Source organism: Pimephales promelas, chromosome 3 (assembly GCF_988280905.1).
Source record: "Pimephales promelas chromosome 3, fPimPro1.hap1.1, whole genome shotgun sequence".
Taxonomy (NCBI): domain Eukaryota; kingdom Metazoa; phylum Chordata; class Actinopteri; order Cypriniformes; family Leuciscidae; genus Pimephales; species Pimephales promelas.
In genome coordinates, this window is record NC_142771.1 from 22,120,798 (window position 1) to 22,136,178 (window position 15,381).

Sequence of the window (15,381 nt, forward strand, 5' to 3'; positions counted from 1 at the left end):
CCCGGAAGTTCCAGGAGTCTCCCGCATATTGATATCGGCTCCATGATCCCGCAAATTAGTTCAAATCTCCAGGAAACTAGAGCGAGCGAGCGAGCAAGAGCTCGCACATACTGTGCTTCAAACTGTGTAGCACACATGACAGAGAGCGAGAGAACCCTTGCGCATCAGTACTAAAAGTATAGCCTGTGGGGGAAAAGGCGTTTTAAACCTTATTTTTTTAACCTTAAACTTTTTCAGCGATTTTTATCATATTTTACTGCTGTTTCTATACATGTAGTTTTTCTGTCCCGGTGATCAGTGAAAGTGCAGTTCTGACTCTCTGCCCATTCATTTAGATAGGAGCCATGGTCTTGTTAGTCCCAATAGATGCCCGGAGGCGTTGCCAAGATGGCGGCCGAGTGGCATGACTTGCCTAAAAGGACTTTGTTATAGCCTACATCAATGGAGGACCCAACTCCATCTAATATACTCATGTATGGGAAGGAAAACCTCCACCCACTCATATTCGGCCCTGCTATTCAGTCTCAATTTTTCTGAGGCCAAAATTTTGTCAGTAATTTTGCCAGTATGCTGAAAGCTGATGGCTTGAATGGTTACCTCTAACAATGATTGGTTATAAGAAACATTTATTAAAGGTGAACGTAAACACTCATTGGTCACTGTGGCTGCAAACAAATGCTAATTCCCTTTATTTGAAATGTCCACAGTATCTCAAACATACCCAGAATGCATCTGTCTGCACAGGTATGTAATGCCCCACTGACGGGGAACCATGAATACAGTGAGTGTCAGCTTGAAAAAGCTGCTTTTTTATTATCAAGTCGCTGCGATAGAAAGCACCTTGAAGGGAAAGGCTGATATGCGGCTGCCCCGCTATCTGGCAAGATCCTAGCATGTGCAGGACACAGCACAAATCTCTGAGTGTGAAATCAGTCACCTATCTCTAAAATACAAACTCTCTGTCTTCGCCTGCCTTTTCATTCACAGGGGCCTTCAGTCAATGGGGCCCACAAAAGGTTCTGCTTAACGGCCCGCACGAGTCCATCTGCAGTATTTATTACCTCAACGCACAAGGCATTTTTCCTGCAGTATATACCTTTCTGCCGCAACAGTCTGGTCTGATTAAATCAATATCTGTTTCTTCACAGACATTAAAAACAGACAGGGGAGAGACTGCTGATCCTGCTCTGCCTTATCAACACAAACGCCCCTGAGAAAGAAAGTAGAAACCATCATTTTACAACACTTTTTTTTTTATAATCCTCAAATCGGCAGATTTGTTGTCTCGCAAAGATGTAGGAATTTGTGCCTGCAAAAACACACAGACACAACTCATAACTCCCACCCATCGCTGATGACAGATCGTCGAGGGTGCGTTTACAGAGACGGGGGGGGGGGGGGGGGGATTAGATCCAATTGCGTGGCCCATTGAAATGGCCCTTCCACCTTTGAGGATGTAGGCAGGCCGTTGAGCGTGCACCGCAATTACGTATTGCTAATTGAAAATGTTAATCTTGTCACATTCAGGGGCAGGGAGGGTTAAATTGGTAAAACTGCAATTCACTTAAGGCCATATCTCTCGTCGAAATGAACTGGATGATTAATCCTTTATATTCTTCAGGGATTCAGGGAATATCAGCAATTAAATTAACGACTACAAAGTGTACGCTCCAAGATGGGGAAAAAAATCATGAAAGACACACACTCATTTTTCCAAGTTGTTGCCTTAATTGTCTCTTTACTAAGCGTGCTGCTCCCTGTCGTTACCGAAGCACCCCCATTAAAACACAAACCCATGAGATACATTAGTATTGAGCCATGTTGCAATATACAATGATTGCAGAGGTTAAAATGTATTTATCAAATTAAAATCAATCTAGTACATAAGTTTCAAGAATATTCTGTTCTCACTTCAACTCACATGAAACATTCTTGTTAAAACAATACATTTTTTTTTTTGGGATAATGTCATGCCATATTTTTTTTTTCCTGTTATAACAAGACGCAACATATAGTTTAGCATCCAAGTGTGAATAAAGAAATATTTTGGGATTTGTGCCAAATAAGAGAGGAGCTGGTTTCCGTTTCAGTTCTAATTTAAATAAATTTGTTGTAGGCTTTAAAATAAATACTGTTTGTAGGTTAATTAAAGCCACTCCGCTATAATTTATGTTTATTTTATACTTATAATTTTCATTCTTGTTTTGTATTGAATACCATTAAATTTAAAGGATTTGTTGTGGAAATAGCCTAAAATGATGTTTATAATGTTTGTAAACATGTCCTTTTTACCAGTATAAAAAAATGAGAACACAGAATGATAAAGGAACGATATCAATTCTCTATAATAGATCAGTGGATAAAGGCATATTTTGAACATCGTATACAAAGTACATTGTTTTAACGATATAACACCTCGTTATTACAAGGAAATATGTCATTTTAAAGACATATCTTGTTATTACAAGAAAATATGTTGTTTTAATGACATATCTCGTTATTACGACAAAATTATTGGAAAAAATATATCTTTGTGGCATTGCGCCACCTTATAAACTAACAAAGATACTTGAATTATTGATTGATAATGAGGGATTGCTAGACGTATACCAGCGCCACACACAGCGCGAGTCCCGCGGATATAAAGGAATAAGGACATTTAATTCTACCGAACTACCTGCAAGAGCTGAATTACTCACAAAGGTCAGTTTATTAGAGGAATTAAACTTGAGGTAATGCAGCGCTGTTTCGCATTTGAGTGTGTAGAATGTTAGTTAGGTTGTTTCTTGGCTGTATGAGACTAAGCTAGATTAAACATTAGAGAATATCATACATAACTTTTCATCATGTTGAACTACATAACATTGATTAGTTTTATATACATTAATTTGCTCACCTGTTTGCTCAAGTAACATGCAACACTCGTGTCTCTGTCAAGTCAAAGTTAGTCACGGACGTGAAGCTCTCGGCATCTCGAAAGACGTTGATCTTTGTTTTAGTCCTCTTTATGTCTCAAAGTATAGTTGCTATGGTCCATCATGTTTGAACAAAACCCTGCTAGGGACGCTCACGCTGTTGAGCACGAAAAACGGGCATAACTGACCACTTCTGTCACCATGGTTACTATTGCAGCATGAGGTCAAACCTGGCGGAAACCGGGGATAACGCGGATATGACGTCATTGACTGGCGACTGCTCACCCCTGCTCACACGCCCCATTTCCTTGGTTAAAAATCGCAATTTTCTCATGATTTACAAATAGTTGGAAACATTTGGGATATTATCAGTAATCAACTGAACAAAATATATAACATTGGCCTAGTGGTTTTTGGATATTTTACTGCAAAAATCATGCATATAGTACCTTTAAAGTCAAAGAGTACTGTGGTAAATAAATAAATAAATAAAAGTATATAAAAAAGATATGTTCATTGATAGTCTTATGCTACATTTAGCAGTTTACCGCTATGACCAGATCATGAAAGTGTTAAACTTTGTGAACAACTCATTCAAATCGGTTTTGATTGATTTAAAAGATTGATTCATTCACAAACACTCTCAAAGGACAGTTAGGGAAGATGTTAAAATTTTCATTGAATAGGACCATCAAATTTAATCTGTTCCTCCAACCCGATCTCACGACCAAGTCGTACGAATTCGACGAATGATCAAAAAGTGGCTAATTCGTAACAATTCATGCGACCTCACTCGTACGAATTAATACGATTTTGCTAAATCGTACATATTTTACGAATTGGCCCATTCGTATGAATTCGTACGAATGACCTACCCCTGACCCCACCCCTAAACCTAACCATCACGTGGGTTTAGACAAATCGTACGAATTATTACGAGTGAGGTCGTACGAATTAGTACGAATTAGAACGAATTAGACACTTTTTAATCATGCGTCGAATTCGTACGAATTGGTCGTGAGATAGTGTTGGTTCCTCACACAAAGCATTGGACATTTAAAGATTTGGAAAATAATGCAAGACATTTACTGTGCTTTTTTATTTATTTATCTTGGAGCTTGACAACCCTATTCCTCATTCACTTTCATTATACAGAAAAGGGCGGGCAGGGAACAACATGAGGGTGAATAAACAATGACAGAATTATCATTTTTGGCTGAACTAACCCTTTCACATCAAATGTCCCCGTTTGTTGAAACACATAACGTCATTAGCAAAATCAAGTTTTTCCCCCCTCCCTCCTTTCGTTCTTTCGTTCCTCATTTTTTCCCTCCTATTCAAGAGGAAACATTCAATATCAACTAGGTCAGCTGAACTAGTGTGGGCACCAGAGGCGAGAACACTGCAATTGGTCTGGCCAGAGCTGATATTTGTAGATAAATACCACATCCCCAGAGGTTCTCCTACAGTGAATTATTAGCAAAGCTTCATTGATCTCTCTCAAAATGGCAATAATCTCCAGTTTCATCCGGGCCTTTACTAGGGCTTCAAAGTGCATTAGGCTGCCTGGCTGCAATTGTTATCACAAAGGTGTTTTCCTGGCCTGACCGTTTTATCCGAGAGCACGGAAAAGGTGAAAGGCGCTAAAGTGATTTTCTTCCTCTCTGTGGTATGTGCTGCGAGTGTATTGTATTTTATAGCCCCCAATAAAAATCCCCACTACTGCAAAGCTCTAGACCATATGTGAATAGGCCTGATGCTTTTATGGTGATGAATATACTTATGTAATAAAGGCTGTTTATGAAAGAGCTTGCAGTACTTCTACGTTTTTGTTTTCTATGGCAGGGAATTTCATTAGGAGGGTAATGATTTCAGTATATCTATAACAAAGCAGAAAATCTCTTAAAATGTCATTGATCCAGGCACAGTCATCTTTAAATTTCCTCTCATTCTTTCTTTGCATTTACGGTTCAACCCTGGAGAGGTTTTTATACATTTATAAATCAGATTAAAACTGTCATGGCCACATCACAACTTGGCACGGTGGAATCAGATGAAAGGTTTCAATGACCAATAGGGAGTACAAAAATTCTGGATTTTGAGCAGTGTAACATAAAAGCATCCAAGCACTGGTTTGATATCTGTCATATAGGCTGCTCTGTCATTACAATGATGCCACTTTGATATGTTGCCATCTGTAAAGAACAGCCACCTGTCTCCATCAATCATCATAACAGACCAATGAAAAAAGCCGCAAACTGTCATCTCATGACAGCAGATAATGACCAACACAACTGCGCTTTCAGTGAATTCGTGAATGAACAGGTAATGACATGGCAGGTCATTTGAATCTGTCCTCATGCGCTTGTAATCTAATACCAAACAATGAGTAAACCTCAGAGGCAATATCCTTGGGCGCAGGATGAGTTTGGAAAGAGATTGAGCGCAGGATGGACAGCCATGTTGACTAACAGGTGTGACTCTCAAATTGTTCTGTTCATACAACAGCTTGCAGTGAGGCTTCTCTTCTATTCTATGTAACCAGTGGCAGGTGTGGTTTGGTTCACACTGCACAGGTTAACCAAACTCGCTGTCAAAATCCAAGTGTGAGTAGAGTACAACGGGCTTAATGCACACCCTAAAAAATGTGTGCTTTCTCTATGCACATAGTGTATGATTGCAGAAAAAATATACATGTTTGTATTGAGCATTGATGGAGCAACAGATTTGAACAGATTTTATGGAAAAAATAAATCATAAAAGTGGTTTGTTTTGTTTAAAAAATCTATACATGTATGAGGAGGCAAGGTGGGCCTTTTACCCCACACACGGTGCAAAAGGCACAAAGTATTGATACAAAAACGTTAGCTAAAATAATATGATTTTAATAATCTCTAAGTTACTTGTTCAAAACAATGTCTTTAGTATAGTTAGAACTATTTCATGTTTATTTTGATGAATAAATGTAGTATAATAACAAACACACTATATAGGGTGTTGGCCATTTTGTAGTGGACGACATCATTCCCTACAGTACATTCGTTCACAACTTTTACCCACAATCCTCTATGATTTGCAGAATCCAATGCGTAGAGGACTGAGCGCACGTGAAAGTGTAGGAGCGGGCGAGTTTAAAACAGAAATTACTTTAGCTTTTTTTCTACCTTTTTTTAATTAATAGTTTGAACTATTTTGAATACAACATTGAATAAAAACATTGAACTTTTGAACTACTTGAATAAAACATTAAAATATTACATAGATGAATGTTAAAATTAAAATGAACTATTGGGTCCTAATAGAGTCAATTGTATAGGTATACATTTTTCTTTTTCTTTTTTTTTTGTTAAAATATATTTTGGCATTAACTCAATGGGTTTTACTATACATAAAGATGGTTGGTCTGGGAACACACCCGTCCCGTGATGTGAATTTAGCCCGTGGGGGAAAATTCAGCCCATTTGAAAATTGGTAGAAAATTTAACAAGTTATATGGTTCTTTAAAAAGTACATGCACCAGTAAAACACAATGTTACGAGTGAGCGAGCTGAGTTTAGGGGTCGGGTTAGTGTATGTGTGATGGGTAGGTTTAGAGGTTGTATGTGTGTAGTGTGTGTGTATATGTGTAACTTCTCAGCTGAAGAGATGCCGTTTTAATGGCAAAACCAATTGGAGGAGAGTCCTTCCAGCCAATCAGAGGTGAAAAAGGGGGTACTTTCCCTTACCATCTTGGGAAAAATAAAAAATATTGCTTCCGGGTCGGCCATTTTTTTTTTTCAAATTGGAATTTCTCTGAAATTAAAAATCTTTGGAAAATTTTGGGATATTGTACACAACTGCAGGAAATATAATCACACTGTGCAAGTGATTTTTGGATATTTTATTACAAAATTTTTACATATTGTACCTTTAATATAAAAAATATTTTAAATTAATTTTAAATTATTTAAAAAGTAAAGATTCTAAAAGCATTGAATGAGATCACATAATAATTAAATATAGATTTACAGTAGTAACAATAAATATGATATTTTATTATATTAAAGGTGCTATAAGTTGGGTGACGTCACTTCTTGTTGACATTTGAAGTATCGTCAAACAAAACGGAGGCTAGCTAGACCCTCCCTCCCCCTCATCACGTCCCCTCCCCCTTTAGTTTTACTGATAGCAAGATAACATTAGCTTCGTGTTTCCCAGCGAGCATAAACAACCGCTCCGTCGTAAACACATTTTGTCAAAGTTGTCAATAGGCTATAAATGAACATTCAAATAATAACAAACAGTGGGTGAAAACAATCATTGACACAAACTGTCACCCTACTGTGCTTTTGCTTGATCATTTAAGGGGGATTGATCGCTAGCTGCTAGAAACCTCTATGTTGTATTCACCAAAATTAGCGCTGACTGCATTGTTCTAATTATATCCCTGTGATTGTAATCTGTCCATCGGAACGTCGTCTCTTTGGTCGTGTTACGGCCGTATTCATGTTGATCTCTCCTCCACACCGCCCTTCATGTGTATGCGCACTAACCCCCCAAACCCTTCTTGTTAGTTATTGGCTGGAACACCGTTTGTTATGTTTCGTGGAGCAGGTTGCCACAGTTTTTTTTTTGTTGCGGCTGTCTAAAGAAAGGCTGTTTTTTTTTTTTTTGCATATGCTGTCTACAGAGACCGCATTTTTTTACAGTGTGTTCAGGGGACAGGCAGCTAGCAAATAGAGAGGAGATGACAAAAAAATGTTTTTGGCCTAAAAAAACGTGTGACATTGCTTAGAGCACCTTTAATACCTATTGTGTTTTTTTTAAATATGATGCTTTCGTTATATGATTAACTCTAAAATGGACACCCTACTTAATAAGTGAATCTGAATCTGAACAAAACTGAAAATCATTAAAAAGACCTTTGTCTCAAAATATAATAATTTTAGCGATTTTCCACTTAAATCTACAACATTAAACATTTTCCACTTAAATCTACAACATAAAATTTTTTAAAAAGCTAAGAAATTTGATCAAATTAGTGCAGAATCAACTTTAAGTTTCTGCTCGCGATCATGTCAAGGATCAGACAAATTTCCACGTGCATGGAAAAGCGGATTTTTTGGAAAATGCTGCGGCAAGTTTTTGTGCCCATTGTACCCTACTGTACATTTAAAAGATTATACATATATATTCGGTTATACAATGTGGTATCACGATAGATGGATGGATGGATGAATAGATAGATGGATGACAGACAGACAGACTGACACTAGTGCATGCTAGGATACCAGTGGAACCAGACACGGAGCGCCTGCCCCTTTCACACACGACTGGGGCTAGTGAGTATAACTCAGAAGAATATAATGAAATATAACACCACTTCTTGTCACAGGTCAGCTACCAAGCCTGCTCGGGGACTGGCATTCCAAATGCCAAAGCCATTCATTATGAAAATGCTATGCATTGATTTGTCATACATTGTAAAACTCTATCAGAAGGGCAATTTTGAAATCTTTGCAGCAATGCCTCAACGGCTGTGGCATTAGCATTAATGCTATTCAATCGCTCTTGATTTCAGAGCAACTTGCCCAGGCCCTCTGAAACCAGAGACATGCTAAGCACTTCAGCACAGTCAATGAAATAAAATAAGACAGGATTGAGTATATTAGATAAGAATTATGATATATAAGCTGCGCTCTACTGCAAGACAGCTAATTAAATAAGAACATATTTGATAGCAACTGACAGTGGAGCGTTCTCACCCAGGTCCCATCATTACTGTCAGGCAGAAAGAGGGAATTAGAAGGTGTATAAATACCATATGGTGTGTGCTGAATTGTCTTGCATTAATGTCAATTATATCCACTGTGACTACATTGAATGTTTTTAATTCTGATTTTTATGTTTCCCGACTACGTGCATATTCATCTTACGACACATGCAATGTATGAACTTTATATGCGGAATAGAGACTCTGTTTTACACAGACAGACAAAAGAAAAAAGGAACAAAATGGGGAGGAGGTTACAACATTGAAATTGGCATAAAAACAGAGAACTTATGGAAAGAAACAGCTAAAGATTCACACAAAGATACACTCTACCCCTTTATCTTTATGGCCAATGGTACACTTACATGTAAAGTTTCTCTCTCTACACACATTGACTGCGTCCCAATTCAGAGGATGCATCCTTAGGCCGTATTCACATATAGCGCCTAAAAACGCATAGAAACCGCAGGGTGTGCCGCGTTCTCCTTTTTCCAAAGCGCTCGGGCGGTTGCGCTCCGGTTGGTTCTTGTCACGTGACCTACTGTGTGGCGCTTGGAAAAAATATGAGCGTGCATACCACAAGCGCCTAAATTTGAAATAACAAACTTGAGCGCACAAAAGACGCGATATGTGCAGCGCAGTCTTATCCCAAGACATCATATAACTGACGTCTTTGGACGTCTTTTGACCATACGTCAACATCCGCCTTTTTGGGGTACCCTTAAACGTCGGTTAGATGATGTTATCGGATCCTAACCCTACCCCAGACCTAAACCTACCCCTAAACCTACCCCTAAACCTACCCTGTCACCTAACTGAGGTTAAAGGTAAAGTGTCAGTTGTATGACGGCCCGGGATTGCTACGCATTCTCACCCCAAGGCGTCACCTTTGATCATGCGTCAATATTTGACGTTTTAGGCGCCCGTTAGCGTCACTTACATGACGCGATCCTACGGCGTCATCTAACTGACGCTAAAGGAAAGCGTCAGTTAGAGGACGCGGTTAGGTTTAGGTGTGGGGTGGGGGTAGGGTACACGCGATCCTAGGGCGTCATCTAACTGACGCTAAAGGGCGCCTAAAGCGTCAGATATTGAAGCATGTCCAAATGCTTCCCAAGGCGTCAGTTAAGTGACGCCTTGGGGGTGAGAATGGGCTGGGGATTGTCAACTAATCGACGTTTAAGGGTACCCTAAAAAGGCGGATGTTGACGTATGGTCAAAAGACGTCCCAAGATGTCAGTTATATGACGACTTGAGATGAGACTGTGTTAATATGTGAGCAGGCCCTTAGAAGGCAGATGGGAGTCACAGCGGTGAAACGTCGAAGCCTGCCCCAATTTGAAGCCTCCTTCAAATGCGGCATTATCAAAAGATTTGATAAACACACATGTAGGCTCCGCCCTCCTACGTACCTCCGCTCAATTTTCTTTTTCCTTAGTTGGTGAATTTATGTAGCTTTTGTGTTGTTACATACGCTGCGGTACTTACTTTTTGTTTTTGCGTGTATGTTTGTATTTTTTTCTTGTTTCAGGTGTGACATTCATCGGAGGCTCCGCCTGTCAATAGTTATCTTCTACTCATTCATTAGCATGTTTTGTCTTGATAAACTATAAATTGTGTTCTGGGGGCGTGGTTTATGTAAATTTTAGGGTTTACGATGTCACTAACCCAAGAGGTATGTCGTGTAGTCTCTACCAGACGTGGGTTTTACTCTTTAAAAAGCAATTTCTTGCTTAGAAGTAATAAAATATCTCCCTTCGCTTTGAACTTTGAGCGTCGTAACTTTGCAGATGTTGTTTATGCTCAAACAGCAACATTACACACTACTAAAGTTAGAAAAGTGAACTCCTATTCAACCACCCCTTTAAAAAAAATAACTGAGCACAAGAGGTTCAGATTTTTGCTTTTACAAGTGACGAGTTTACCAATATATTGGTGTCAAGCAGTTAAGTCGCAATATGTGCCTCCTACACATCGCATGGCCCTATGGCTCCTCTATTGGTTATCATGGAGGACAGCCTTTATCAATCAATTGAATAAACTGCTTTCATAGCATCTATTGAAAGACAACTCTGACAAGGGGCTAGAAGTGCTTCCACAGCAGGTTTTTCAGCAGCAGGGGGGAGTAAATAGTAAGAAAGGCAATAACATCAGCCTGGACAGCACCGCAGCTCTGACACTGCTGTTTGCTTCAGTCTGTTCTCTACCTCAGTGATTCATTCCTCAGCCTGCCGGCCCACAATTGACAGCAGTGCATAAAAGTGGACTACGTTGAACTTCTTTTTTATTGTTATTTGCATTTATTTGTTTGAAGACACAATGCTACATAGGGTCTATTTTGCAATTAAGACTTTATCGCCACATCTGACGTATTTGGACGTGGCACAACACTCTGATGATCTATTCAATCCTGTTAAGATGAAAACCCTGTGGCTGAAAAAGTAACACACACACAATTAATTCTAGTTTACAGCCATACGATCTATGACAAAAGTAATACTGAAGGGTCGGATATAGAGCCTGAATTGGATTGTCAAATGGCTACCAGAGGCCTCTTAAAAAGAAAAACATGTCACATTCAGCTTAACCCAGAATGCACTCTGGTATCATGTTTCTACAAAATTAGGCCTCTGGACATCATTCTGTCTTTATTATGTAAACTATCAAGACTAAAAGTAATAGTGTGTGCTTCTATCTATATTCAGTAACATTTTATTAAATATTAAATACAAGATGTGTCAGTTATGTTCACCTCAAATAAACCAGCAAAGAAGTGAATTTCTTGTCACAAGCCAACTTAAAATGACGCAAATTAAATATTTAGCAAGAACTGTATACTTTTATACAGCACAGTAATTTCTGCATCTCCTGGGAAATTTCATCCTTGAATCTTTCCTACGAAGCATATTCCTTCCAGACCACCCATGTTCCAATTAAACATTCAATATCCATTTTCTTAATATAGAATTTCAGTTTGCCGTAGATGCATGACTAAGTAACTGGAGATCGTCTTGTGTGTTTATCAAGTCTTTTGATTTTGAGCTCTTCTGACTACTGACGGAGTTTAAGAGCATGTTTGTGCTTTAATTATTAATAATATGAGAATACTTAAATAGCAGGTCTCATTTGTCTTGCTGAACAATTTTCAATAACACAAGAAAATGTATTATAATTACTATTATTATTATTATCTTGCCTCCATTATTTTATGGTAAAAAAAAAAAAAAAAAGTCAGTCAGTCAACTTGCACAACATCCAAAATCAAACATGACTCTTAATGGGGGAAAAAAATCTCCGGCTGACACATTACGTAAAGGATCAACTCGTTCCTTATTTCTATTTTCACTTGAACTGCCCATCAGATTAAGATCTGCTCAAATAAGATTAATTTCCTGATAAACCCTCACAGTGAAGAAGTCATCAGGGTGCTTTAAATTTATTCCATGGGCAATTAAGTGCAGCGAGATTTCCTCAGCTAGGACTGATTTTGAGTGGTAATGGCAGGTGAAGAGACAGATAATGAGCAGGCCAAGACACACACGCTTACAGCTCTCGAAAATGACTTCCTGTGCTTTAACCCTGCAGTTATGAATCAACGTGTCACGCACCGCTTCTCTGACACTCTCTACTCCAAAGAAAGAGTAGTCTCGGCAAGGACGAGATGAGAGAAAGAGATGAAACTTTAAAATGACTGATTGCCAACCGGTACACAAAACACAACAAAACAGAGGATATCGCATACAGAGAGGATCAAATGTATTTGGACTGATTTCCACCCTGCAACCAATTGCTACAAAAATGCTCTCTTCAGATGAGAAAACACATAAACATCAAGGACGACACACACAGCACTTTTGTGCGGCACACATGCAAAGCGAAGCCTGCAAACAGCAAACGAATGTGACACAATCGGTCGGGGATGGTTGTTACCTACCCACAAATACATCATCATCTTGAGCGAGGAGTCAGGGGCTCTCCGGCAGTGAGGAAATGCTTCCTTACTTATCTTCTTTTAACTTCTCGAGCTCGGCTACGGAAACCCGGATGAATCCTTCTTGTTTCCACTCTCTCAGGCTCACAGTTCTTTTGTATAATTTATTATATCACTATAATAGAGCTTATTAAAACTGACACTTGGAGGAAGAAGAAGCTACTTCACAAGGTTTGAGATGCTTCTAGCAGTCTTGTTCTTGCTCTTCTCTTCTCTTCTTTTTTTTTTTTTTGCTCTTTCTTGCCTTCCCCACTTGGTCCTCTTCACCCTTTCGCTGACAACCCCTGCTTAGGCACCAATTCCTGACGTATCTATTTAATGAGAAGATCCGTGCACCAAGGAAGTCCAGTACAACTGTGCACTCAAAGTGCCAGAGAGAGAGAGAGAGAGAGAGAGAGAGAGAGAGAGAGAGAGAGAGAGCAGGGTTCTCTAGCACAGGCTCCTCAAGAAAGGTACGTGTACGTTAACGCACAGCTGATAGGACGATCCAAAACAGATTTTTCCCCATACATAAAAAGGACTTTTCCCCCTAACAAAATGCTGTTCAGATCCTCAGAAGCTGTCATCCGGAAACTGATGCGCAGGGGAAGAGATCAGTGGGAATTCAAAAGGCTCATCTTCTGTCCTGAGGGAAGGTAAGAAGACAATTGACCGGAAATAAAAATTACGCTTGCAACTTTCCTCCGAAAAAGTTACTGCAATCTCAGCTATGTGAGATTCACGTAAATAAAAAAAGGAAAAAATACAGGTAAGGTACAGTCAAAAATGGCACAATGGGATGAAAGGAGGTAGAAAAGCACCACCCTCTCCTAAAAGTGAAGCTTGCACCTGACTCTGCAGCCTGGACGACCCCCTTCCCCTGTTCTTCTCCTCCTCGTCTGGAGTGAATGTGCTGAGATAAAAGCAGTGAGTACTGGGGCCAAGGCCTTCCCGCTCGGGTTGCTTTGGCTCTGACGCACTGGCTGCCTTCTTACAGCACTTTTCTACAGCCATCTGCTGACTCTACAACGCTACTGCTACTGAGAGACCAGACACGCAGCCAGCCAAGCTCAAGCACATACAGTACGAGGCTAAAACTCATTACTACTCTTCAGAAGAGGGATGAGATTTTTAATCAAGCACAGGTATTAGAGAAACTCAAGAGTAACAGCAAACAACAACAAATCCTTTTTGTAAATGAATTTCAAACCAAGAGGGGACAAAATGGAGATTTGAGCAAGGTCCATTTTTTTGTTTTATGTGTGTCTGAGACACAAACGCAATGAGATTCGCCAGTGTATTTATGAGGGAAATTAAATTCTGAGGGAAATTTAAATATTAAATTCTCCTCAGGAAGCAATTTGACTCCCCTTTAAAAGGAAAACAATAAAAAAGAAGTACAACCGTCACATAGAGAAAGAGAGAGAGAGAGAGAGAGTGAGAGTGTCTGAGGAGGACAAATTATCGAGCTAAAGGCTCAGACTCGGGCACACATTCCACACACACACACCACATTAAAGCAATAAGGCCATGTTAAAGTGATTTCACCACAGGTAAGGGATTTCTAAGGCACAACACAAACCGTCAGTCACAGCAATTTAAGACACCAATGCTCCAATAAATGACATTTCTTAATGATAATTTGAATAGGGTTATTCCTGTTGTGCAACTTTAACGTATTAAATATGCTTGGTGTATAAAATATGTGCCATTTAACTTTTAATATTTCATTTTTGAAATATTATGATTTCTGTCATTTTATATAAAAGGATGGGATGTTTAAGAGTTAAGCACAGCAAAGTATCACAAATAAATAAAAAAAACATAATTCATCAAATCCATTGCTATTGATTGTTTGTGAAGTACCCGTTAAAAATGATGTTACTTCCGGGACAGTGATTTCATTACGGAACTGGCTTTTGTTAGTTAAAGGAAAATTACAAAAGAATAAGGACAAAACTACAAACTGGCTTTCAGAAATTCTAAATGAATTGAACATTTTTATAAATGTAAGAAGTTAAATGAGTTAAATATTTGATTTGATACATTATATATGATAGAGTCCTGCCTAGCATTTTTATCAGAATTTGCTTTTGCAACAAGATGGAACGGTTTTCTTCCGAATGAAACGATTAATACAGAGAAATCCGGTCAATACTCTGAACAACATTCTGAAACCAATAAATGATTGTTGACATTAAACAAAGATAAATGGCAGGTACAATGTAAAGCCCATTGTTTGTGCACCCAAGCAAAACGAACATACTTCAGCACACAATTTCGTTAAACCATTTTACTTCGGGGCAAGAAAGGTCTAATGGTCAAGGAAACTGAGTGCAGCTTACTGACATGTCCATTTACATTGAGCAGACCGATTCAGCTGCCGTCTCCTCGGTCCGATTGTGCCCTTTAACCCAATTAAAAAAGCTACAAGTCTGAAACAGTAGCAGTAAAAGCAGTAGTGCCTCTCATTTGTTTGGATTATGACAAAAACATAACCTAAAAAAAAAAAAAAAAAGGTAGCATTAGGTTGTCGATTTCCTGTTTAAAAAGTACTAAGTACATCACCCTCGATCCTGCTCTTATAATCTAAATGGAAGGCAAGCATCCAAACAGCACAGTCTTCAGATTATTGAGTGAGTCACTAACAAGAGGAAATGAGAGAAGTGCTTTTCATGTTTCCAAGAGAAAAAACAGCACTGGCCTGCTTATTATTATTAGCCTTATTAATATATGAATTTTTA

General features: G+C 38.8%; 1 protein-coding gene across 4 annotated transcripts in view; it reads right to left on the minus strand.

Annotated features, from left to right (window-relative positions):
* rbfox1 (RNA binding fox-1 homolog 1) overlaps positions 1-15,381 on the minus strand; it is a 252,524-nt gene that overhangs the window by 143,094 nt on the left and 94,049 nt on the right. Inside the window, exon 1 of one of the 4 annotated variants that reach the window (XM_089128493.1) lies at positions 12,602-12,998. The exons of the other annotated variants lie outside the window; for them this stretch is intronic. Within the exon in view, the coding sequence (XP_088984619.1) occupies positions 12,602-12,619 (18 nt within the window). The 5' untranslated portion in view covers positions 12,620-12,998. Of the gene's footprint in view, positions 1-12,601; positions 12,999-15,381 lie in introns of those variants that run through there. 4 annotated transcript variants of the gene reach the window in all.